We start from the raw sequence: 25,583 nt of genomic DNA, 5'->3' as shown, positions 1-25,583 counted from the left end.
TGTAGGATTATTGCTAAATAAAGGATGATGCGTTCATCCAATAGAACATTATATAGCCATTGAAAAAGATATATATGTGGATGAGGAAATACTTAAAATCTGAAAAAAGAATACAAAATTATACATATGCTATAATTGCAATTGTGTGTTTGTGGATTAGGACTCAAGGAGAAAGCAAATATTAAATAGCCCTAGTAAGATGATGGAATGCTGGGTGATTTCTTTCCTTCTTTTAAATATTTTTGTTTTACAATTAAAAAAGAATAACGTACTGAAGTTCCCTCTTGGTGCAGCAGGTTAAGGATCTCAAGTTGTCCCACTTCGATCAATGCTATGGCACATGTTTGATCCCTGGCCCAGGAAATTCTATATGCTGCAGGGCATAGCTAAAAAAAAAGAAGAGGATGAATAGCATACAGGCTAAATTTTTGCTTCATTGTTTCAAATGACTTTAACTTAGTTTCTTTGCTAATGACTAGAAATATTTGCTCTTGATTTCATTCAGATAGTAGTTGTATATTTAGGTTAGGCACAAGAGTAATTGGAATGTATAAAATTTCAGAGTCACATTAAAAGTAGAATTCATGGTGAAAGCTATTGGTAACCCATTGTTGGTGGCTTCATCATGCCCTTTGCAGAGAACTGCTGGATGTATGGACCGAGCTGCAGGATATCCATGATGCACATGGCTTGAGATATCAGTGGGGCGGCTCCCATAGCAACAAGAAGCTTTTGTGCTCCTTGGGAATAGACACTCGAAACATTGTGAGTTTATTAGTGCCTTGGAAAATCCTTTAATCAACCTATGTGTTTTTTAAAATTCTGTCACACTTCTGTTCAAATTGTAAGAAACTAGTTCCTCAGAAAAAAACATTAATTGGTTCAGATGTTCATATATTTTGAATATGCCAATTTTAAAGCATAAATCTATCTAGATTTTTCTCCAATATTTCTTACTTTTATCAGAAGTCATTTCATTGTTTTTCCTTAACTATAAAATTAAAGAATTGAACTAGAAGGCCAGAAATATAACCCTCATATGGGCAGTTTGACATTTCTTCAATTTGCCATTCACAATGTATGTAATAAAGCATCATACGTGTATTTTTGAAACTGTTTCATGGTATGACAGATCATTCTCTAAATATATGTTCTTTCTCTCTGATGTATGTATATAGCTCTTCACGGGCAATAAGAAGCAGCCTGTCATAGTGCCCATGTATGCAGCAGGATTGGTAAGTACAAAGATGACTGCATGTATTTATCATTGCTGCATTTATTCTATAAAATCATCTCACATAGCATGACATGGAAAGTGTATTTTGAGGAGGTATTTAGTGTGAGAACATTAAGAGAATAAATACTTTAATATCCTTTTACACTTCATAAATCCCTTCAAGTTTTGATCTGAGGACATTTTTCTGTATTCTGTTAATTACAGACACTCTTGTTTTGAATTGAAAATTATTTTTATCTTAGTAACACTGGTGCTCATAACTTCTTATAAAATGTACCTTTGGAAGTCTCTGTCTCTTTTAAATTTGCTTTTAAGAAGAAGAAGCTGAAGTATCTGAAGCCTTAGATATCATGTGTTTTAATGCATTTGTGACCATTTTTTAATAATACAATATTGAGGCCATGGATGTATGTAAAAGCTTGGAAACACCAAATTATAATAAATGAAAATGAGCCAGGACCCATAATTGGTCTTTAGTTTTTCCATTAATGTTTTAAATGTATTGAATTTTGTTTTTTCAGATATGCCAGGTAGTCCAGGATAACTGAGGAATTTTCGTTCTGTACTCTATCAAGACTCAGTCACATTTTAAAGTTTGATGTGTTTGTGGTTTTGGTGTGTCTTTGAGTTACTGGTGAATAAAAATGTCCTATCTATTAAACTAAAAACATTTTAAAATTCTTCCACCAATAACCTGAAAATAAGGAAAAAAATACTCTGTTCAAGAAAGAGAAAAAAGGGAGTTCCCATTGTGACTCAGTGGTAATGAATCTGACTAGTATCTATGAGGATGCCAGTTCGATCCCTGGCCTTACTCAGTGGGTTAAAGATCCGACATCAGCCATGAGCTGTGGTGTACGTCGAAGATGCAGCTCGAATCTAGTGTTGCTATGGTTGTGGTCTAGGCTGGCAGCTACAGCTCCAATTTGACCCCTAGCCCGGGAACTTCCATAGATAGGGTTTGGCCCTAAAAAGAAAAAGAAAGAAGGAAAAAGAAAAAAATAACTAAGGAAAGGAACCATTGGCTTGGAATTTAAGTTAAAAAACCCTTTATGTGCATGTGAAAATGAATTTGCTGTGTACTTGACCTTTTTTTTTAATCTGCAAACCTTTCCATGAATAAGCTCTAATTATTGGTATTGAATTGAAATGTTAGCTTTTTGTTTTTGTAGTTTTGTGTGTGTGTGGAATTGGACAAAAATTTCTGTGCTTGAGCTTTTTTTTTTTAATCAGTTTGTGCTCCTTTGTGAATGGTTATCTTGTATTTTCAAAACGCTTTGGTCATTTCTATAGTTTTTCATGTTGTTCTTAAATATAATCCAGAACATTTCTTTAACTTTCTGGTTGTTTGGATCTCTTTTTTCAAGGAATAGCATTCTGGAGATTGTTGGTGATGTTATTGTCACATTCTGAGTAGGAAGTAGGGATTTAATTTGTGGGCACTTTCATTCAGCACATTAGGAACAGTAATCTACTTATTGCTTCTGTGTTAGGCTTAGCACGCTAGCCAGTTCTTTAAGTCGTGTGAGGAGTTAGAGACTAATATCTATGCTTTGTTTTCCTATCTTAATTACAACCTTTTATTAGTAATACTTTCACCATTTTTGTAAGTTTTTGTACCACAGTTGATTTAGTGAATGTTTCATCTCCTCCTCCACCTTTGCGAAGCCTTACATTTAGAAACTCAGGCTTTTTCTTTTCTGGTTTCAAATTTTAATTAAACCTGAATTTTTCCCATGGAGCATGAGATATTCAGTATGTTTTGATCTCATCTGGAGGCCTGGTACCTGAAATGATCCTTTAAGTCACTGGTTCTCAGACTTTACTGTGCGTTAGAATTGCTTGGAAGACTTGTTAAAACACAGAATGCTGGATACCACCCCCATAGTTTCTTATTCAGTAGGTCTAGGGTGGGGCTCAAGAATTTGAACATTTGAAGTTTCCAGGGGATAGAGAAGCTACTGATTGGGGACCGCTTTGAGAACCACTTAAGGTAGAGTTCACATTAGAAAAGTCGGCTAAAACTGGAGTTGCCGTCATGGTGCAGGGGAAACGCATCCGACTAGGAACCATGGGGTTTCGGGTTCGATCCCTGGCCTCGCTCAGTGGGTTAAGGATCTGGCGTTGCCATGAGCTGTGGCGTAGGTCACAGATGCAGCTCAGATCTGGCGTTGCTGTGGCTCTGGCATAGGCCGGCAGCAACAGCTCCGATTGGACCACTGGCCTGGGAACCTCCATATGCCGAGAGTGTGGCCCTGTAAGAGACAAAAAAAGTTGGCTAAAACTAGTAATTGTTTGCCAACTGCATGGAGTCCTTGTAGAAAGGCACACTAGAAAGCCTGTATAATGTATGTGGCATTGAATTAAACCATGAATTTATTTTCATTTTTCAAGCTGCTAGATTAAAGTCTTTCAGAGGTACTGTTGTTAAGAACTAAGCCTATAAATTGCTTGTTTAGCTTATTGCTTGATTTTATGAGAGTAGAGGGTGTCCTGAAAACCTGTTTTTAGAAATATATAGATTCTGGAGTTCCCATTATGGCTCAGCAGTAACAAACCCGTCTAATATCCATGAGAATGTAGGTTCAATCCCTGGCATCCCTCAGTGGGTTAAGAATCTAGCATTTGCTGTGAGCTGTGGCGTTGGTCAGAGATTCGGCTTGGATCCCAAGTTGCTGTGGCTGTGGTATAGGCCAAAAGCTGAAGCTCTGATTTGACTCCTAGCCTGGGAACTTTCATATGCCATAGGTGTGGCCCTAAAAAGCAAAAAAAGAAAAAGAAATGTATAGATTCTAACATTCCTGACTAATAAGCAACTTTGATTTTTTCCCCTAGTAAAGGGAGACTTTTATTTGGTTCGTGAATATTCAAGAGTTTATCAAATGTTATTTTAAAATATGTAAAAGCGTGGGCCTTCTTTCAGGCCAGTAAACGTGGATTATTACCCATTATTGTTAGTATGTGATAGAACTTTGATGCAAAATGCTGTTGTTTTTTTTTTCTTCTTCTTTGCTTCTCTACCCATCTTGAATGTCTTCCTCTCTTACTCAGAAAGTGTTAGATTTGTAGCATACCTAGTGGAACATGTAAATGTTTTCCCCTCTGAAATGACTGTGTCTCTGCTTGCCAGTCCAAAAACCAGGAATTAAGGCTCCCATCCTATAGTGGAGCAAGGATCAAACACTAAATTCACATTGAAGCATGTGGGTATCATCACATTATATGGTGTATTTTAAAATCAGCCCTCACTTCTCCAGGCACCACCATGGTATAATATGTATGAAGGGTGCCCTTTCCTGCAGTTTAAGGTCTGAAACATCAGAATAGTATTGGATTCTTAGGGCATGGGTATAATACTCTGTTGTACTCACCTCTTCCCCACCCCACCCACCATTCCTGATATCCCATGTGCTTATGCTTTTGTGTGGCAGTGATAACCTGGCACCTTAAAACAAATCAGATTCAGGAGTTCCCGTCGTGGTGCAGCAGAAACAAATCCAACTAGGAACCATGAGGTTGCGCGTTCGATCCCTGGCCTCACTCAATGGGTTGAGGATCTGGCGTTGCCGTGAGCTGTGGTGTAGTCGCAAACTCAGCTCGGATCTGGCATTGTTGTGACTGTGGCGTAGGCCGGTAGCTGTAGCTCCAATTAGATCCCATCAGGTGCCACCCTAAAAAGACAAAAAATAAAATAAAACAAATCAGATTCAAATTATAAAGTCTTCAAATTATTCAAATTATAAAGTCTTGCTTCAAAAAGTTTGAATTCCAAAGGTATTATTATGAAACATTTTCCATTATAGCGCTGTAAGATTTTCCACTAAACAAAATTTTAGACTAGTTCCTTTTTTCTTCAGTACTTTCCAAATGGCCTGTGCTCTTTCTGTTTTCTCCTAGATTAACTTTCTTTTAAAGTTTATAAACTGATCCTTCCTCCCCATTAATGGCTAATGCACCTTTTTCAGGGTATGCTAGAACCCACCAAGGAACCGTTGAAACCACTATCTGCTGCAGAAAAAATTGCTTCCATCGGTCAGACAACCACCATGTCACCAGATATGAATACATGTACATCTGACCAATTCCAGGTAAAAATATCTGGATTGTGTAGATATGTTTATGCATGTATATACACATATGTCCACCCATATTGCCGTTTTCCCTTAATGTATAACTTTCAGTTTTTTTAATATTTTAAAATTTATTTCATGACAGATGTGATTTCAGTTACTTATTAACATCCCTTGAAATACGATGACCAAGTTATCTTTAATTTAAAAGAATAGAAAATATAATTTGAGAACTGGCTGGTTATGGGTAAATCCTTTAAACCTATCCAGGCCTTAGTCTTTTTACCTAAAAATGAAGACTTTGAAGCAAGCAACTCCAAAAATTCCTTACAGCTTGAACATTGTATGATCATTATTACTGACACACAAATCTGGTAAGTGTTGGATTTTCAAATAAAATAGAAAACACTGCATTTAAACCAGCTCTCAGGACTTCTCCTGTGTGTTTTTCCTGAGGCCTGCAAAAATTTTATAAAGTAATAAAATTTGGATGTGTTTATGTATCAGAAACTCTTGTTTTGAAAGTTTGAATAAAACCGTTATTTAAGTTGAAAATGATGTAGCCTTTAACAGAACATTCTATGGATTAGAGAAAAAAGAAAGCTCTCTTACCTTTCTTATTCTTTGCCTCCTTGGCACATTTAAGCACGAGTCATGTTTCAGTCTAATATTTTTAATAGCAAAGCCTTCTCTTTTTATCTGGAAGAACATAACCATTTTGGTTTGCTTATTTTTTTTTTTTAACATCAGATTAGAAACTGACTCAATGCTGGTTAAATGTTGTTTTTTGAAAGATTAATATTCTTAATGAACGTTATCATTTCTAAAACATATTCTTGCTGTGTTTGTCATTTCTTAACCTTAAATATCATCTTCAGTTACATCTAACAAAAATGTATGTTTGCACAGCTGTTCCCAAAATGTGTGTTCCATTGAACACTAATCCCCAGAAATGCTCCACTAAAGAAGGGTTCCATAGTGAAGTAAGTTTGGGAAATATTTCATACCATACCCTATAACCACCCTTTGAGATTCACAACACACACCTTAAAGACTCTGAAGAATCTTAGGGTAAATAACCCTATTTAAATTTAATTCATTTCTCAAATTTATTTGGCCATAGGACCATTTTCTACAGGGACTAGGGAGAGAGAGTCATAACATCTATAGAACTAGTACTTTGAAGAACGTACTTTGGAAAATAATTATGTAAAGCAAGGTCCAGTTTTTTTCCAAGTGTGTTTCAGGAAATGCTGATATTACTGCTGTGTACAACTGTGGTTTATACTTGGGCATAGCTTAAACATCCCTCTGAAGTGAGTTTATTACTGACACCTAATTAGTGGGCAAGGGGACCTAATGTATAAACTGTATTGATGGTTGGACAACAGGTAAGGTGCCTAGGGCAAAATGTTTCTTAGGTCAAATCTGCCCTTAGCTCTCTTCCTTTCATCAGTCTCATATTGCCCTAAGGCTATCAACTGCTCTCCCAGGCCTGCCATGTCTATGCAGGTTCCACAATTATTTCTCCCACCCACAGCACATTCTCACTTGTGCCTCAGTCAGTGTTCTCATTCCTACAGTGCTAGGTATTAGAAAAGCAATTTGAGTAACTGCCTAGTACATTTTCTGGAAATGGAGCTGTTCTTATTTAAGGCCGCTTGTTGCTACTTTTACTTGCCTCCTTCTCCTCTTCTCTTCCATCCAACCACTCCCATGTGTTACAGCCCATAAGCTGTTGCTTATTTTATCAGTTAGCTGTCACCTGTCATTTTTATCCCTAGCTAGTTTGATCTGTCCTAAGTATTTCATTCTAGTCATACCTCATACTTATTTTTCTTATATAATTTAATTACAGACTTGATTAAAAGAAGTCTAGATAACCTAATAAAAAGCATATGTGTTAATTTAATGGAATACTTTTAATAGAAATTAATGTGTATTAATTTAATGGAGGTTAGTTGCAGCTCCAAATGTACTTAGCTACTGCCATGTGTGTACATAATGCATATACCCCAATGTACTTTTAATCAGAGGACTGTCTCCTTATTTATAGACAAGTTTAAGAATTTTCCGCAACATTTAAGCATGCCTAAATTTTTGCTGTAAGATGGCACTTGATCTCTTGCTATGTATATTTTTTAAAAGCCCTTTTAAATTAAATACTTCCTTTTATTCTGTTTTATGTACACATTTCTCTTTTTTTAAAAATACACATAGGAGTTCCCTGATAGCCTAGTAGTTAAGGGTTCAGCATTTTCACTGCTGTGGCCTGGGTTCGATCCCTGGCCTGAGAACTTCCACATGCTGCGGGTACATGTGAATGCACATATAAATATTGAATTAACAAGTTTATTCTGTACTTTTTAATGGTAGGTTGTGGTCATCATTGGCTTTAGTTTTCAGGCTTTGGGGGAACCAATAAAAACTACATTTCCCAGTGGAAGTTATTTAAACTTATTTCCGAAATGACTTCAGCCTGTATAGGTCTAACATATACACACACTCAAACTGAAAATTTAAGCATGCTTATCAGAATTTTGTGCTGAGATGCCTGACCTCCTTCACTAAATTGCATGATCTTTGTTTTGGCTCCATACTTCTGATTTAGGTTAAAATATTCAACAAATATCTGAAATACTTTATAAGTATACTCTATAAAGAGTGATATTTATTATCACTGTTCTTTGGCATACAATGCATGTATTATTTTTTACTTAATATTTTGGCCATGTAGTGATACTCTTACATCTTGAAGCTAGTAATAATTTTCGGATGAGATAGCCATCACCATTAGTGCTGGAAGCTTAGAAAAATGTGTCAGAAAAGACCAGTTCAACACCTGATTTCCCCATCCCCCCAAAAATTTAACAATCTTCCTTTTATGTTTTGTCATCATTGAACAGTGACTTTCAAACTTAGCATAGTTGTATAATTCTCATCATGACTGCATGCTTTCTCATCTGTCTTTTGCATTTCAATTTGGTACCCATTGAATTTTTATCTTTTCTTCCAAATCAGTTCGTACTCACTAGTCTTGTAGCCATTGCATCTCTTGTTTAGGAATTTAATATTTGACTAACAACTGTTAATTTTTTTTAAAGATACTTTTACCTAAAAAAAAAAGCCTACAGATAAAAAGCAGTAATGATACTTTTTTAAATCTTTATCCACTGAATTTTAAGGTCACACACCATTCATGATGCCATTACCAGTTCTTCTCCTAGTGAGATCAGTCTTTTAACCATACTTTATTCACTGCTGAGTAGAGTCAACTTTCTAGCTATCAGTTATTCCATCTAGTCACTGCTAGCAGACTTCCTCTCTTAGGCTACTTTATGTTGCTATTTCAATTGTGAATCAGAGTTTTAGAGTTAGAAGAAAGAAAAAAAAATGATTCTTTTTACAGTTAGAAAACGTATTTGGAAAGACTAAGTGATTTACCCAAAATTACACATCAGTGCTACAACTAGGACTAGAACCAGAGTCTCCTGTCTCTAGTCTTTTCTTTTCCCCTCTTTTTTATTTTGACCCTGTCTCCTTTATTTTGTCTCTGCAATAATCCTTCTTACCACATTACTTCAAGTTGTTTTAAAATGTTTCATTCCAGTGCTTTCTCTTTGAGTTACCTACTTGTCAATGCTGTTAATTAGCCTTGAATTACTTAGGTATCTGTTTTTCATCCATTTCATTGCCATTAAATTTTGAGTCGTGATTTAGCACTACATTTTTATAAAATTAGCTATCTTCAAAATACCATACACCTCGATGACAAGCGAAAATTACTGAACTATTTCAGAATGTCCAGCTATTTGATATAATTTAGACAAAAACTTTTAATGACAGAGCTTTGCTCCATTTACCCAGAAATTTTGTTATTGCATAAATTTAGGTTTTGTCTATCCAGTCTGTGTTGAATAGTTCTGAAGGCGTCCCTGATCTAGAAGCAGAATAATAGAAGTCGAATCTGTTGAAATGCCTAGAGCTTTTTGTTTTTGAGATCAGCTAAAGAGGATCTTTCCTAAATGTTATTTATCAGTCTTGCAAATAGTTTATAAACTAGATTTTCACCAGCATTTTAAAAAATTTTATTAGAAATAATTATAGACTTGTGGGAAGTTGCAAAGAGAGTATAGACAAAGTTCCTTATATCATCAGTTTCCCCCACGATTACATCTTACATAATTGTAGTACAGTATCAAAACCAGGAATAGGACATTTGTGCAATATGTGTGTTTAGTTCTATGTCACTTAATCATATAGATAGAGTCAGGTGACCACCACTACAATCAAGACACAGAATTTGAAGTTCCCTTGTGGCGCAGCAGGTTAAGGATCCAATGTTGTCACTGGAGCGGCCCAGGTTGCTGCTAGGGTGTGGGTTCAGTCACTGGCCCCAGGAACTTCCACATGCCACAGGAGCAGCCAAAGAAAAAAGAAACAAACAAAAAACACATGCAGAATTTTTCATCGCCACAGAGAAGTCCCTTATAGTCCAACCCCCACCATCACCCTCACCTCACTTCACCTCCCCCAGCTCTCTCTAACCCCTGGTGACCACTAATGCCAGCATTTTATTTTGTTTATACCTCCTCCCTCAACCTTTAGATCTAACTTGATACAGGAGAAACTAAAAGCTTCTAGTAACATGTGTGTCATTGGTTATCAAGACAATTGTATTATAATGTCATAGAATTAGACTATCAAAAATAGCTGATTCATGTTCCTTTCCTACAGGGAAAAGGGTCTTTTTCTACACAGAAAAAAAATGATTATAAAGTTCTAATAAGTGACTGCTTTTCAGTAAAGCATGGTGATGAGAAATACAGGGGAAAAAATATGACAATATGTTGCTATTGAGCTTATTTGTCTAATAAATTATTTCAATAAGTGTTGCCAAAACCACTCCAAAAATAAAAGAAAAAATAAAAAAGACAATTTTTTTCTTGTCAAGAATATTCTTAAAATAAAGCAATGATCATTTTTGAAATGTTTTGTACTACCTTCTGTCTTATATGTACCATTCATTCATTTTATCTTTATGTGTTTAGCTGTTAACAGAATTTTAAAACCTAGAGTATTCAGATGAGTTCTAAGTATACTTTCCAGTACTTTCTAAAAATTAAATTCTAGAGAGTTCCTCTTGTGGCTCAGCGGGTTACGAACCACTAGTATCCATGAGGATGTGGGTTCAGTCCCTCGCTTAAGGATCCAGTGTTGTCGTGAGCTGTGGTGTAGGTCACAGATGCGGTTCAGATCCCACATTGCTATGGCTGTGGTGTATGTAGGCCGGCAACTGCAGCTCTGATTCAACTCCTAGCCTGGGAACCTCCATATGCCGCTGGTATGGCCCTAAAAAGACGAAAGAAAAGAAAATGTAAAGATAATTCCATTTCTCAGATACAACTTTTTTAATATCAGCAAACTGTACTTTTTATAAATTTTGCAATTTCAGTTTGTGTTAATATTTGTAGATAATGTTCTGAAATTGTAAATTATCCCAATTTTGTCTTTAGGTTTTTTTATTGCCTAATGATCTTGCTATAATAGTGGGGTTTTTGGTTTTTGTTTTTGTTTTTTTTTAAGGGATTCTTTATATTGCTACAACCTATACTGATTAATTTTGATTTTTTGGTTTTCAACTCTAGGAGTCTCTACCACCCGTCCAGTTTGACTGGAGTAGCAGTGGCCTTACTAACCCTTTAGATGGTACGTCTCTCCGTAGAGCCTCTAGCACCAGAGCTAGAGTTAAGAAAGCTACAAAATTCAGACAGACTTCTCTCTGCTGATTTCCTTTTTTGTTTGAACATAACTTCTTATTCTTATCTTTGGAAATTCAGGCTTTCTTTCTGAATAGTAATTGCTCAAGAAATCAGCAGTTACTATTATTAACAGTATTAATGTCCATATATAGGTAATAGTAGCCAGGTAAAATTTTAGTTTCTTTATCTTAGGTCAAAAACAAGCTTCTTTATTTTTCACAAATATCTAGGTAGTTTAAATGATATTTTAGGTAGGACCAGTTTCCTTCAATTACTTTCTGTAGTTTTAGTTTATAGATTTTTCTTGTGTCTAGAGACTGCTTTAAAGCACAAAGCACAGTTATTTAACCAAAAACAATGTGCAAATAGATCAGTGTTTATTAACTCAAAGTAGTTTTCAGATTTAATAATATTTTGTAGAGCACTTATATGCAAATGAAAAATGAATGATTTTCATGATCCTTTTCTAAAACTTATTTCAAAATACTAGTAGGTAGTTCCAGAAATAATTGGTTTCACTTATGACTTTAAAAGAAAATCCTTTTAAAGGAATAACTTATTCCGGTAAGGGCGGGGGGGTCTTTAAAATAAATAACACAAAATGTTAGTTTTCCGTTGTGTTGTCATCACAAGCTGTAATTGGACTCTAAGGTGCAGTTACTCTTACTCCTTATACTTCATAAGTTGTTGAGCCGTGGTCTAAAACACCTGTTATTTTATCAGCTTCACTTTAGAGTGGGGGATCCTAGGATATTGGAAAGCATCCAATTGAATAACAATGCTGAAGGAAAGCCTGGATGCACCTTTTGCTGTTGTCTGGTGTCTTATTCAGTCAAATCATCGTGCTTTTTATTAACAACTTCTTCAAAAATGTATACTATTTCTGATTACTGTTTCAGAGTTAAAGGGGAACAGTACAGCTTGAGGTTGCACATCAGGGTAGAGCAGTTACGACATTCCTTATTATGTTATGTTATTTTAAACAAAGTTAATGTATTGGTGCCTGTCCTGAAACTGACAACTTTGTCACCTTTGGCAATTATTAATTAGAAACCAGTACTGCTAACATAAAAGATTGATTTGGGCATGTACAGTGATTTAATGTTGGGTTGAGATTAAAGTATTGTTTCCCTTTAACGGGTACACTTTCCCCTTGGTCTTTCTGGTATGGCTTTGAGTTTTAATTGAAAGAACTGAACTCCTAACTAAAACCTTACTAAGTGTTAAATTATTTACATTGTACATGAGAAAAGGTACATTGAATTAAATTGTTATTTTAGAAATGTCCTTAGCAATGAAAAATTAATACTGTACACATTGTTTTAATGTTGATTTTAAAATGTGTAATGACTACTAATTATAACCTGCATGTTCAAGTGTGTGTCTTACCCCTTTTTACACATAACCCCTCCTCCCTTGGCTTACCTTCTGTGTGGCTGCCTACCAACACGGTCACTGAATTTCAAGCTAGTGGAGGTTCCACTCTTCTGAACCTTGATTTCTTTGGGCCCGTGGATGACAGTAGCTCTAGCAGCAACACCACAATCCCAGGTCAGCAGAGTGTTAAAACCACAATTCTAGTTTATTTACTAAAAGCATGACCACATCACTTGACTTTCCTATAAACAAGGAAACAAGTAGATTGTATTCTCTATAATGTCTGTCTAATACTTTTATTTATCTATTGTTATTTTCTAATATCTATGACAACTGACTTATGTGAAATGTATTTTAAGGAAAGCTTTGTCAGAGTGTAATATTCAGAGTCAAAAGTAGTTTATAGATATAAAACAGCCCTAATGCCCTTATACAGTTAAAGGCAGGGGGTTTTCTTCCCCTGTAAATGGAAAATGTGATATTTTATATGCTTATTTTTTAAAGCATATTCTACAAAGCTGTTTGAAAATATACAAATTTAGAAATATAAGAATATTTTAGTACACAAAGATGACTTTATAGTTCTGTAGTAATAGAAAATTTACAAATTCTAGCATACAGTTAGTTGTTTATTAGTGCTGCTAAATGTATAATTAGGTTCCAAGATGTTGGAGTCCAGCACATAGTTATGTAGTCCCACATAGAATTATTACTGTTTTTATATAGCTCTTAAATTGAAAGCTTACTGTTAGTTTTCCATGGGGGAAAACAATGTTAAAGGTGATAGTAGAAAATAATTGCTATAAGATACTAAAAGCTAGAAATTAAAACTTACTGGAGTGCCTGTTAAATTAATGTTCAACCCTGCAAAAGTTCAGTTCATTGACCAAAGGACTAATGTACTTTGTCATTTTCTAACTGAATAAAAGATTAAAATATAATGGCATTTTTATGTTTACATTTTATTTAATATGATTTAATGAGTCCCTGTCATCCCAAACTTGTGATCTGGTAAGCATGCCCATTGATCACCAGACGACTGTTGGGGTGCTATATAGATGCTGATGCCCAGGGTGCAGAGCAAGGATCCCTCCCTCTCTTCCCCAATAGGACCAGTTACACAGCCATCCTGGTTCCTGAAAATCTGCTGGTTTTGTTCTATTCAGCTAGAGAACCCTGCCACCCACTTCCAGCAGTTCAGAAGCCATGATGGGAAATGGGGGAGACTAAGAGAGTCAGCCCTTCTCCAAGGTCTGGTTATGGAAATCTGATTGTGGTAAAAGGAAGTTCTAAGGCTGTTTGGTAGAATGACTGGACCCCTCAAATCTAAGTTCCTGGTTATCATTTTCATTGTTTCCAAAATTTTGCAAGTATGTGAAAAACCAGTCTTTGGTTTTGACTTGAAAGTGATATTTCGCTATTTAAATTACATCTTAATACATGTGAGCTATGTAATGACCTGGGTGAGCTAATTAGTTTTTAATACTTAATGGGAGGAAAAAAAACTTAAAAACTTGCCTATCAGTTTCTTTATTACTCTGTTTCCCGAGAAAGAATTACCAAGCTCCTATTTTTAATTTGCTTTCAACTTTGTTTTGTCATGAACTGTATTATAATTTAAATGAGGTCGCTATTTTTGGATGCCTAAAAACCTGGTTTAAATTTAATTTTTGGTTACATTTCAAGCTCAGTTTAAAAACATACATAAGAGCACAAATAATCTGACCATATAAAGAAGTACAGAAATGACCTGACAACCAGGCTCAGTGTACATACACAGCTTCGAGAAGAGCAAGTGGTTTCAGAAACATAGAGCTGTAATAGAAGGGAAATTAGCATGGTTGAATGCGGTCCTCATTACTTTGGAACATTTTAAATATTTTCATTCCATATTTTCATATAGAGCTCTAGCTGCTCTGTAAACCCAAGTACTACAAATTCGCTTTGGCTTGTTTTATTGCTATTGGGTTTTGTTAAATAAAACTTAGCATCAAGCTACAGGTACCAACACTTCCCTAAGTATTCCATTTTATCACTTACTTGCACTTTTTCTGACTTGTTTCTGGGAAAGTCATTTTGTCTTAGCTTGCAGTTACTTAATTATTTTGTGTTAGAGACTTAAGAGGTTGGCATAGAACTTGGTTGGCTAGCTTTAGTTATGTAACTAAACTATGCCTCATTAAGGTTCTGTTTAAAAAAAAAAAAAAAAAAAACTCTTCCATCAACAAAAATCACTTTCCAGTTACTAGTGTAGAGTAAGTAGTTATCTTGTTTTTGAAAAAGATAAAATATAGCCGTAGTACTTTTTTTGGTGATAATGATTTGGAGGGGGTTGTGGGGAGGTTGATTTGGGTTGTTGTTTTTTTTATAATCTCCCACTTTACTGTTTGACAGCCAAGTGGCCAGTATTTTACAAACCAAACTAAATTTTTACCAGCATTTTCCTGTTGCCAGTCAGAATGTGGTTGTTTATTTTGCATTATGCATTAGACATCTACTTACATTTTTGTGGTTACTTGGAAGCTAACCTTTCACAGTGGAGAAGCGAAGTGCTTTGGGTTCATTTGGTCCCTTTACAGGCATCTATAATGTTTCACATTTTAATTGCAACCATTATACTTATTATAGAAATACAAAGAAAGGGCCTTTTAAATTGTATTTTGAACCTATACCTTAATGAAATATTAAGAACTTAGGAGAGTCAACAAACATTTTCTATAGCCTTCCTCCCTTGTTGGACATGGTTACTGTGGAAGCCGCTTTTGCTTGTTTGATTTCTGTAAACATCTGAGATCTGTGTTTGCATCTGCTAGTCATCTACAAAGTTGGTTAATAGAAGGCAGTTCCTGATTTTTTTCTTAACCTTGAAATATCCTAAAAGAAGGAAACTTGCCAATATCAACATGTACATTTGTATATAAGGGCTTTTTAGAAATAATAAGTAGAAATGAATAAAGCTACAGGATATTTTTCCATACAGTCTGGTTTTCTACTATACCTATAAACTACTGAATTTGCAAAGAATAAAGAGAGTATAGGATTAAGAATTTATTTTTATCTGATTATCTCTATTTTCCAGAGCTTAGCTTGAGTTGAAAATGTTCCTTATTTTTTGTGGTCATGATATTTGATGTAAATCAGTCTTCAAGGGAAATTTTGCAGTATGTGTGTATTTTAATGAAGTAAAAGGGGAAGGATTTAATAGACTTTTACAACAAATCTAATTCAGTTTCATTTTTAATTTCTTTAACAAGATATTTGAACTGTTAGCCACTAGATTCAGCTGTGAGACTATAGAAATATAATTACCCCTTGAGACAATTTTCATTTTGTCTAAAAATAGTGCTTTTATTCACTTTTTCTGAGAATAGTTTACCCTTCTCACTCCTTACCTGAAGAAAGAACAATGTGGTATATAAATTTTTCTTTAGTAATAATTTGTGCTTTGAGTACTATTTCATGTCCTCAGAGTACATTTAAACTAAATCATTTACCTATCTGAGTTATTATACTATAATAACTTCCAGATTTTGATATAGGGACAAAATAATGGAAGAAAAATGGTCAGGTTGGTGAGGGGAAAGGAAGTTTCAAAAAATGAGCTTAGTCAGTCTAAAAATTGAAGTGTCATATTGCATAACAAATCGTGTACATTATATTCGTAAAACATTGATAATTTTCCTATGACAAACTAATCCAAAATATGGAGTTCTCTACAGCAGATAGAATTTTTAGAAGTATTTGGATGGTATCTGCTACATAATTGTTAGATTAATTAATGCTATATTTATACCAAAGTGGAATTTTAAAAGTATTTTCCTGCTTTATAAAAACCCTGAAAAGTAGAATTTATAATTTAAAAAATAAATGCAGTATGACAGTGTTCTAAAGAGGTATTGTGCTTATAAGAAACTCAGATGTTTACAGAATAATTGCCTTTTGCATCTTGGGTTTTGGCTAATTGAGTACCCATTGCAGCTTGCCATCACTGACTATCATTTTATACTATAAGGTGTGGATCCAGAGTTGTATGAGTTAACAACTTCTAAGCTGGAAATCTCCACCTCAAGCCTCAAAGTGACTGATGCATTTGCAAGACTCATGTCTACAGTAGAGAAGACAAGCACATCTACCAGGTAAAAGCTAGTGTTCATTACACCCTCATTTTGAATTCTGTCTTAAAGAAAACAGTCCACATGGGAAAGCACCTAAGTTGGCAGTATTTCAGTAAATTGTATTAAAATTCACTTTATAAAAACCAGTAGATACTCAATTCCAGGAAATAGTAACAAATTATATTTAATTATGAATTTTATGAGAGCAGAGCTATTTCATGAGAGACCAGAAAGGGTTGACATGGTTTTCTCTCTTTCCCTACTCCTATACCCAACTTTGGAGAGAAGACTCTGATTAAAGAATTGAGATTGGGAGTTCCCGTCATGGCTCAGCAGTTAACAAATCTGACTAGCATCCATGAGGGCTCAGGTTCGATCCCTGGCCTTGCTCAGTGGGTTAAGAATCCAGTGTTGCCGTGAACTGTGGTGTAGGTCACAGACGAGACTTGGATCCTGCATTGCTGTGGCTGTGGCATAGGCCGGCAGCTACAGCTGTGATTCAACTCCTAGCCCAGGAACTCCATTATGCCTCAAGTGCCGCCCTGAAAAGCAAAAAAAAAAAAAAAAAAAGAAGAAGAAGAATTGAGATCAAAAGCTACTGCAGAAACATTCTTCCTTTTCTTTCATAACTGCTGAGATGATCATCTTTGGGAACCTGGTTTCATACTCCCAGAGTCACCTGGGCTAATCCTCTCACTTCTGGGCTAAGATAGAGTAAGGGGTGGCCACTGTTTGATTTCCTATATTTTTGCTAATATGCAGCACCTCTGATTTGGGTTGACAAGGCTTGCTTTAGCAAGCTTTCTGGGAGACCCTTCAGGGTTACGGCCTTTAGAAAAACAGTTTTCTCAGATAAAAGGTATGTCATTTGGGCTTCGTGGTACAGGAAGCCTTGAGTTTTATATCATTAAGCACTGGGATAATCCATTGCTTTGACATGTTAGCCATAAGTATAAGACAGTTCTTAATAAGAAGTAATCATTACAAATTAGGAGGTCACTACTGCAGGAGCAAATACTGGTTGACTGACATTCCAACTCTGCTGTCCCAAATCCATGACTCATCAGCATTTTAAAATGAAAGTATTTACCTGCTATTTGCCCTTTGGCAGAGATATTACACTTATTTCTCCTGAATAAATACATTCTACTCACTTGTCAAATTCAGATTTATCTTTTAAATCAATTCTTCTGCAGAAAATTATCCGTTAAAGACTGCTTTTTTTTCTTTACCCAGTAAATATACTTAACCTGTCTCAAAACTTTTGCTTGACTCTCACATTGCCTTTTACAATGTATTGTGTGTGTAAGTATCCATTCAACAGATATGTATTATTAATACCATTGATATTTATAATTATTAAAAGCCATCATTATTTTTTTACAACTAAGGCTACCCCTAACCTTTCCCAGAAGTAGGTTTGTAGTCTGCATGTCCTTATTTATCCACAGATTCTCTCCCTTGTTCTCATCACCTCTGTTCCTTTGTAGTAACACTACTTGGCAGTCTTAAAGGCCCCTGTTAGGTGAACCTGCTTGTAAATGAAACTAGTGTATATTTTTTTTGCTTGTTTTCTAGTTTTTGTCTTTCCAAATAAATCATATTTTCAAATTAAAGTTTTTCTCATACAAATTTCTCATGTATTTTTTCCTACCTATGTTAACCAAAAGCTAATAACCTTAGAAAAAAACTAACCAGAAAAAACCCTGATGCTTTTATTGTTTGGGCTTTTTCCCATGCTCTTTTCAGGACAGCCTTTTCTAAGGACAGCCCTCTTTCGCCTCTGCAGTATCACTGAATGAACTACAGTAATGTTGAAAGTCCCTGAGATGAGAATTCATTCTTTGTGCCATTAGGAGGAGCTCTAAGCCACATTGATAACTTGCTTGTTCTAACTTTTCAACTAACTTTGAAATATTCTCTACACTGGGGCACTTTTCCAATTCCTGTCACTTTGATAGTTATTTTCATTTTTTTTTCTTATTTTGTACTATTATGAAATGAACTAAAACTGTAGTGTGTGTCCTAGGGTCAGTGTTGTAACTGCATTGAATTGGTCTCTAGTACCCATCCAGCTTCGTAGTAAAACACACCATAAATTGGAAAGAAAACAAGTTGCCAACTTTGCTGTTTGAGGAATTAACTGTTTAAAATATAGAAGTGCTGGAGTTCCCGTCATGGTACAGAGGAAACGAATCTGACTAGGAACCATGATGTTGCAGGTTCGATCCCTGGCCTCACTCAGCGGGTTAAGGATCCAGCATTGCTGTGAGCTGTGGCATAGGTAGCAGATGCAGCTCGGATCTCGCTGTAGTGTAGGCCAACAGCTGTAGCTCCAATTAGACCCCTAGCCTGGGAACCTCCATGTGCCACTGGTGCAGCCCTAAAAAAAAAAAAAAAAAAAAAAGTGCAAATATCCACAAGTCTTACAATTAGAAGGTAATACTGTAAAGGGTCCCCATGAATGAGTCTCACTTGTTGGGGGAAGAGAAAGGGGAGCATAGTTTGAGAAAGAATTTTAAGTATCTTTGTCGTTTTAGGTTTTGTTTCATTTTTCTTTGTGTTTTTGAATAAAATTAAAATACGGAGTGTAAACCTCAGCGAAATCTTGGCTCTTGACAACGCATACGCAGAAGATTGAGTGCAAATGCATGTAGGTTAAGAAACAGTGCTCTGGGTAGAAGAAAATCAACATATAGCAAACAATATATCCCACACTCTTTTCCAAATATCTTTGCATATGTAGAAGAAAGTACTCTCTCTAAACATAGGTTGTGAAAGTGACTTCTTATTTTTAAAGAAAAGCAAGTTCTTAGTTTTAAAATAGGTTCACCTTCTTGCTTAGCTTTTCTAATACAGAGAAAAATTACTTCCTAATCTTAAATCAGTGAGTGGCCAGCTAGTTAGTAGCCAGAGACCTCTAACTGAAGCTTATACAAGTCAGTGGGCTAGTGCCAAAAAGGATACAATCTTTTTTCTTTTTCTTTCTTTTTTTTTGGGGGGGGGGCCCTTTTAACTGAGATATAATTTACACACCATGAAATTCACCCTTCTTGGAATTCCCTGATGGCCTGCCTAGTGGTTAAGGATCTGGCATTGTCACTGCTGTGGCTTGGGTCACTGCTGTGGCATAGGTGTAATCCCTGGTCTGGGAACTTCTGCATGCCATGGGCATGGCAAAAAAAATTTTTTTTGATTAAAAATATACAAATTCACCCTTTTCGAGTGCACAGTTCACTGGCATTTAGTATATTCACAAGATTGTGCAACCATCACCACTCTAATTCCAGAAAATTTATATCACCTTGAAAAGAAACCCCATACCCATTAGCAGTCACTCCCTATTCTTTATATATTCTATGTACTAGACCTTTATCAAATATATGATTTGCAATTATTTTACCTCATTCTGCAGGTTGTTTTTTCACTTCCTTGATTTGTGTCCTTTGAAACACAAAAGTTTCTTAATTTTAATGAAATCCAATTTAAATATATATATATATTTCTTTAATTGCTTGTGCCTTGGGTGTCATATCTAAGAAACTCTTGCCTACAAGGTCAGGAAGATTTATACCTAAGTTTTCTTCTAAGAGTTTTGTAGTTTCAACTCTTACATTTAGGCCTTTGATCCACTGTGAATTAATTGTTGAATATGGTATAAGATAGGGGTCCAACTTCATTCTTTTGCATGTGAATATGCAGTTGTTACCAGCACTAGTTGTTGAAAAAACTGTTCTTTCCCATTTCCTTCTTGTTGAAAATCGGTTTAACCATAAATGTATGGGTTTATTTCTGGACTCTTAATTGTATTGCATTGGCCAAAAGGGTAAGTCTTAACTAGAGAGAAAGTAAAGTAAATCAAAATTAGGTCACTGCCTTTGGCTTTGAGGAAAGGTCGTGATGCAACTTTTTGTTTTCAAATTCTCAAGTGTTTTATTCTTTCTTATGTTCTTAAAAAAAAAAAAAAAAAAAAAAGCTAGTCACACCAATGCAGTGTCTACAGAACTATGAACTATGTAAACTTTTTTTTTTTTTTGTCTTTTGTCTTTTTAGGGCTGCACCCACAGCATATGGAGGTTCCCAGGGAGGAGTCGAATCGGAGCTGTTGCCATTGGCCTATGCCACAGCCACAGCAACACCAGATCCAAGACCTACACCACAGCTCACAGCAATGCTGGATCCTCAACCCACTGAGTGAGGCCAGGGATTGAACCCACAACCTCATGGTTCCTAGTCGGATTCGTTAACCACTGTGCCACGACAGGAACTCCCTATTTGTTACTATTTTTCATACCTTTTTTTTTTTTTTTTTTTTTTTTTTTTAATGGCTGCACCTGTGGCATATGGAGGTTCCCAAATCAGGGACTGAATCTGAGCCACAGTTGCGACCTGTGCCACAGCTCCATCAACAATGGATCCTTTAACCCACTGCACCGTCGTGGGGATCAAATCTGCACTTCTGCAGCAACCCAAGCCGCTGCAGTCAGACTCTTAACCCACTATACCACAGCAGGAACTCCTTTTTGTTGTTGTTGTTGTTGTTGTTGTTGTTGTTGTTGTTGTTGTTGCTATTTCTTGGGCCGCTCCTGCAGCATATGGAGGTTCCCAGGCTAGGGGTCCAATCGGAGCTGTAGCCACCGGCCTACGCCACAGCCACAGCAACGCAGGATCCGAGCCGCGTCTGCAACCTACACCACAGCTCACGGCAACGCCGAATCCTTAACCCACTGAGCAAGGGCAGGGACCGAACCCGCAACCTCATGGAGGAACTCCTTTAATAGCTTTTTATTTTTACAGCGGCAGTAAGAGTGTAAAGATAGAAAAATACAAATTTTTTTTTTTTTTTCTCTTTTTAGGGCCACACTCACAGCATATGGAGATTCCCAGGCTAGGGGTCAAATCGGAGTTGCAGCTGCCAGCCTACCCCACAGGCACAGCAACGCTGGATCCAAGCCTGAGCTGTGTTTGCGACCTATACCACAGCTCACGGCAATGCCACGTCCTTAACCCACTGAATGAGGCCAGGGATTGAACCCGAAACCTCATGGTTCCTAGTCAGATTTGTTTCTGCTGCACCACAACGGGAACTCTAGATAAAAAAATTTTTAATTCAAGTATCACATTCTTACCAATCAGATCATTCTGTAACTCCTTAGTGCATATTCTTTCACATCTTTTATCTTTGCAGATATACACATATGGGTGGTTTTTTTAACCAAAAATGAGATTTTATAGTCCATACGGAACTGAGCCTACTCTTGCAGTCAGTGATCTCCATCTGTCGATTTCAGTAAATTTTCATTTCATCTAACACCCAAGCTATATGTATTCAAATTCCCTGACAATGTCTTTTCTCTCTGCTTTCTCCAAGCCAATATCCATTCTAGGGCTACTGTTCCTGGCTGATACGGCTACATTACTTTCAACCTAACATATCTACCCCTATCCCTTTTGTTTCCTGTTCAGTTTAATAACACTAGTTATTGAAAGATTGGTCCAGTTGTCCGTAGAACATCCTGGATTTGCCCATTTGCTTCCTTCAAGTAGTTTTTAAATGTTTCTCTATTCCCCTTATTTCCTGTAAACTGGACATTACATCTAAGAGTTTGATGGATTCAAGCAAAACATTTTGGCTAAACTACATCATAGGTGTTGCGTTGCATCAAAAGACACACTACATCTGGTTGACAACATGAGTGATGCTAAGATTGACCACTGGTGAGAGGCTGCCCTTTGCCATGTACTCTTCCAGTCTTTCACTTTGAGCCTAAAAAAAGTGAACCATATGGTTTTACTTCGGAATGATGTATATAGTCAATTTCCCATCAAACATCTGCCTAAATAGTTTTGCTACCATTTAAGTACAATTAAAATTGCAGATTTCAATCGGGAAAATGTTAGAGTGCTATTCTACTCTTCTGAGAAACCCTGAAACTGAGTTCAGTATCGGTTGATCTGCCGATGGGTTCAGTGTGCCTGAAGCTGATATCCCCCCACATTGATGGACTTGTGCCCTAAAAGTCTGAAGTTTGAGTTTTCATTTGTTCTATAAACTCTTTATTTCAACCTGAACTCAAGTGGTAACAACAGAAAAGTCCAAGTATAAAATAAAGGCCTAACAGGGACCTGCTATTTTTATAGCACAGGGAACTCCACCCAATATTCTGTGATAATCTAGATGGGAAAAGAATCAGAAAATGAGTGGATGTGTGGGAACTCCTGCTGTGGCTTAGCGGGTTAAGAACCTGACATAGTGTCCATGAGAATTCAGGTTCAATCCCTGGCCTGGCTCAGTGGGTTCAGGATCCAGTGTTGCCTCAAGCTGTGGCGTAGGTTGCAGGTGCAGCTTGGATCTGGTGTTCCTGTGGCTGTGGCGTAGGCCGGCAGCTGCAGCTCCAATTCAACCCCTGGCCCAGGAACTTCCATGCGCTGCAGGTGTGCCCTTGAAAAGGAGGGGTAAAGAAAAGAATGGATGTGTTCTTACGTATAACTGAATCACTTTGATGTACAGCAGAAATTATCGTGACATTGCAAATCAACTATATTTCAATAAAACTTTTTTTAAAAATAAAAATAAAAGCCTGCATCTATGTTTCCTCTCTTGTTTCATCTCCTGAGTTCCTGCTGCTCATCCTAAAGGACAAAGAATATTTAGGTGGAAGAAATAACTTGGGTCACACCTAACAGATTACCAGCTATCCTTTACCATGAAAGGGAAATTGAGCCTTTTAGAGTCAACGATTTTAAATGAACTTTGGTCTAAAATTAATACCTATGACTGCAGCTATTCTTTCAGTGTACTTAACACCTGGAAAAAATAAAGATTGGATTACAGTTAGGTACCCAATTTGAGCCACATTTGAGGCTCAGTTGGCATTTTCTGTGGCTCACCTGCCGTGCTCAGCCCCACACTGCCCACTTGTTACCTTAGGGGCACTTCATCTACAGGACCCATTGGATTTTGAGATGTCTCCTCTTCCTGAGTCCTTCCTGCCTGTGTACATTCTCTGCATCAGCAGCTGGCCCTCGTGTTGGCCCCTCGGAACCTGCCAGCTGCACCCCGGTGGGGCAGAGGCTGAGTATTTTTGAGCTGAGGGCTTTCTGTCCTGGAATTCCCCTTTAGGGATGAAGAAAGCCTGAGGTTAAAATGACTTACAAGATCTTGTGCTAGACGCATGTTGAGGTAACTTTGGTAGTTTCTTGGGGTAGAGCAGGGGGAAATCCAGTTGGGCGGAGTGTTCCTAAGTCTTCGCGTTATGTCTCTGCTTAGTACCATTTTAAAAGTGCACCTGGGTAGATGCTTCTAACCTTAAGCAGCTGTGAGCTGTACACAGCTGTATGCGAATGTCTCTATATACAAGCCCAACTAAATTAAATGAATTAAATTTGGTGTGAATCTTCGTAAGAAATTTGGCCTCTAGCACAGGAAGCACTCGAGGTCAGGAACTGGCGGAGGAAAAGGTAGTCAGGTCCCCACCATGGCTCCCTACCCTGGGAGTAGATTTTTATCCCATTTGGCTTACAGCAAAGTCACGTGAACACCCTTCCTTTTTTTTTCATTTGTCAACAGGAAACCGAAAAGAGAAGAGCACCTGAGTGAGGAAGCCATCAAGGTGATCGCCAGCCTTCCCGACCTGACGTTCATGCATGCCAAGGTGTTGATGTTCCCCGCCACCTTGACACCTTCCACAGGCTCCCAAGAGAAGGCAGACGGATAACTGGTGTGAAGTGGACACTATCAGTTGCTTTCCCTTCTCTCCACCCTTCCCTACCATCAAAAGCATACCTGCTCTAATTAAAAAAAAAAAAGAAACTCAAGTTCAGCTGATTTGTTGGTAAGCCGCACTAGAAAGGTATACATAGTAATGTATATTTATTTACATACTGAAGTCGTAAATTTATATTAGAAACAAATGTAAATAATCGGGGGTGAACATTTTTGAAGATTTATTCTTTTTGTGTTGCTGGGGTGTATACATTTATGTCTTTGTGAAATACACTGGTGGTGTCCTTCTTACAAAACTTTTGAAATAAAAAAAAGAAAATTAAAAACTCAAATCTCCACTGTCTGAAATCCCTTTCAGTTTTTTCAGATTGCATTGACTGTCCTATTAATTTTTCATATCCTATGTTGAATTACTTTTGCTATCATAAATAAGCTCTATGTCCCCATTTCATTTTTTTTTTTAAATTTATGTGTGGTGGGTTTGTTTCAGATCTGGCTTTTGTTACCATTTTTTGTGCTCTTTTTTAATCTTTTCAATCTGGCCTTCTGCTCTTTGACCTTTTGCAAGGTACTTCATCGACTGCTCTCTTGTTATAGGTTATGGATCATTGTCAGAATTTGATTGGAGGGGTTTAACGAGATTGTGTCTGTTTTAAATCAGTTTGGTTTTGAGAAGGACCAAATTATATGAATGTCTTACAATGAAATTTACTTGTTACTGATTTTTTTTTGTTCTACCATACCACTATTTTTTGAGGATTTTGCACAGTGTAAAATGACATAATCATAGATTGCTATGGTTTAGGCTGTATATACAGTAAAAACTATGGGTTTTAAATGTTTGGGGAAATTCCTATGGAAAAAAGAGAGAGACATGTAGAAGAACCTCTAACAAGGTTAATGTGCATGCCCAAGGTCTTTTGAGATTTCAGTGTGTAAATTTCCTTTTAGCTTACACAAAAATAAAATACTTTAAAAGAAATTTAGCCTGGCGTCTGTACTTTGGTATCTGAGGGAAAAGGTAACGAATTTGGACATTAAGTTTTATTTCCTCCTAATGAGTTTCAATCCAGAGAAAATGATTTGGTAGGGCTTCCATTCCACTGTATTAAAACTAAGAAGAATTAGAATCTCACCCATAAGAATTGGAATCAATCCTTTTAGTAGCTGAACTATTTTTTATGTAGAACATGAGATCATACAAGAAATTCCCATGACTCATTATAATGTATCTTCATCAGAATTGGCCAAGTTGGTTAAGAGATTTGTAGGGATTTTTTTTTTCTTCCCAAAAAA

General features: G+C 36.5%; 1 protein-coding gene across 5 annotated transcripts in view; it reads left to right on the top strand.

The window, feature by feature from the left end:
- Window positions 1-25,269, top strand: part of AFTPH (aftiphilin) — a 70,983-nt gene extending 45,714 nt beyond the window's left edge. For 3 of the 5 annotated variants that reach the window (XM_021087452.1, XM_003481201.4, XM_021087453.1), the window contains exons 4-10: window positions 639-765; window positions 1,179-1,235; window positions 5,203-5,325; window positions 10,956-11,016; window positions 12,537-12,620; window positions 16,459-16,582; window positions 24,132-25,269. In XM_021087452.1, coding sequence (XP_020943111.1) covers window positions 639-765; window positions 1,179-1,235; window positions 5,203-5,325; window positions 10,956-11,016; window positions 12,537-12,620; window positions 16,459-16,582; window positions 24,132-24,279 — 724 coding nt within the window. In that variant the 3' untranslated portion in view covers window positions 24,280-25,269. The remainder of the gene's footprint in view (window positions 1-638; window positions 766-1,178; window positions 1,236-5,202; window positions 5,326-10,955; window positions 11,017-12,536; window positions 12,621-16,458; window positions 16,583-24,131) is intronic. The other 2 variants (XM_003481200.4, XR_302431.3) reach the window with 2 other exon arrangements.

Source organism: Sus scrofa, chromosome 3 (genome assembly GCF_000003025.6).
Source record: "Sus scrofa isolate TJ Tabasco breed Duroc chromosome 3, Sscrofa11.1, whole genome shotgun sequence".
Classification (NCBI taxonomy): Eukaryota; Metazoa; Chordata; class Mammalia; order Artiodactyla; family Suidae; genus Sus; species Sus scrofa.
This window is presented reverse-complemented; position numbering and strand designations above follow the sequence as displayed.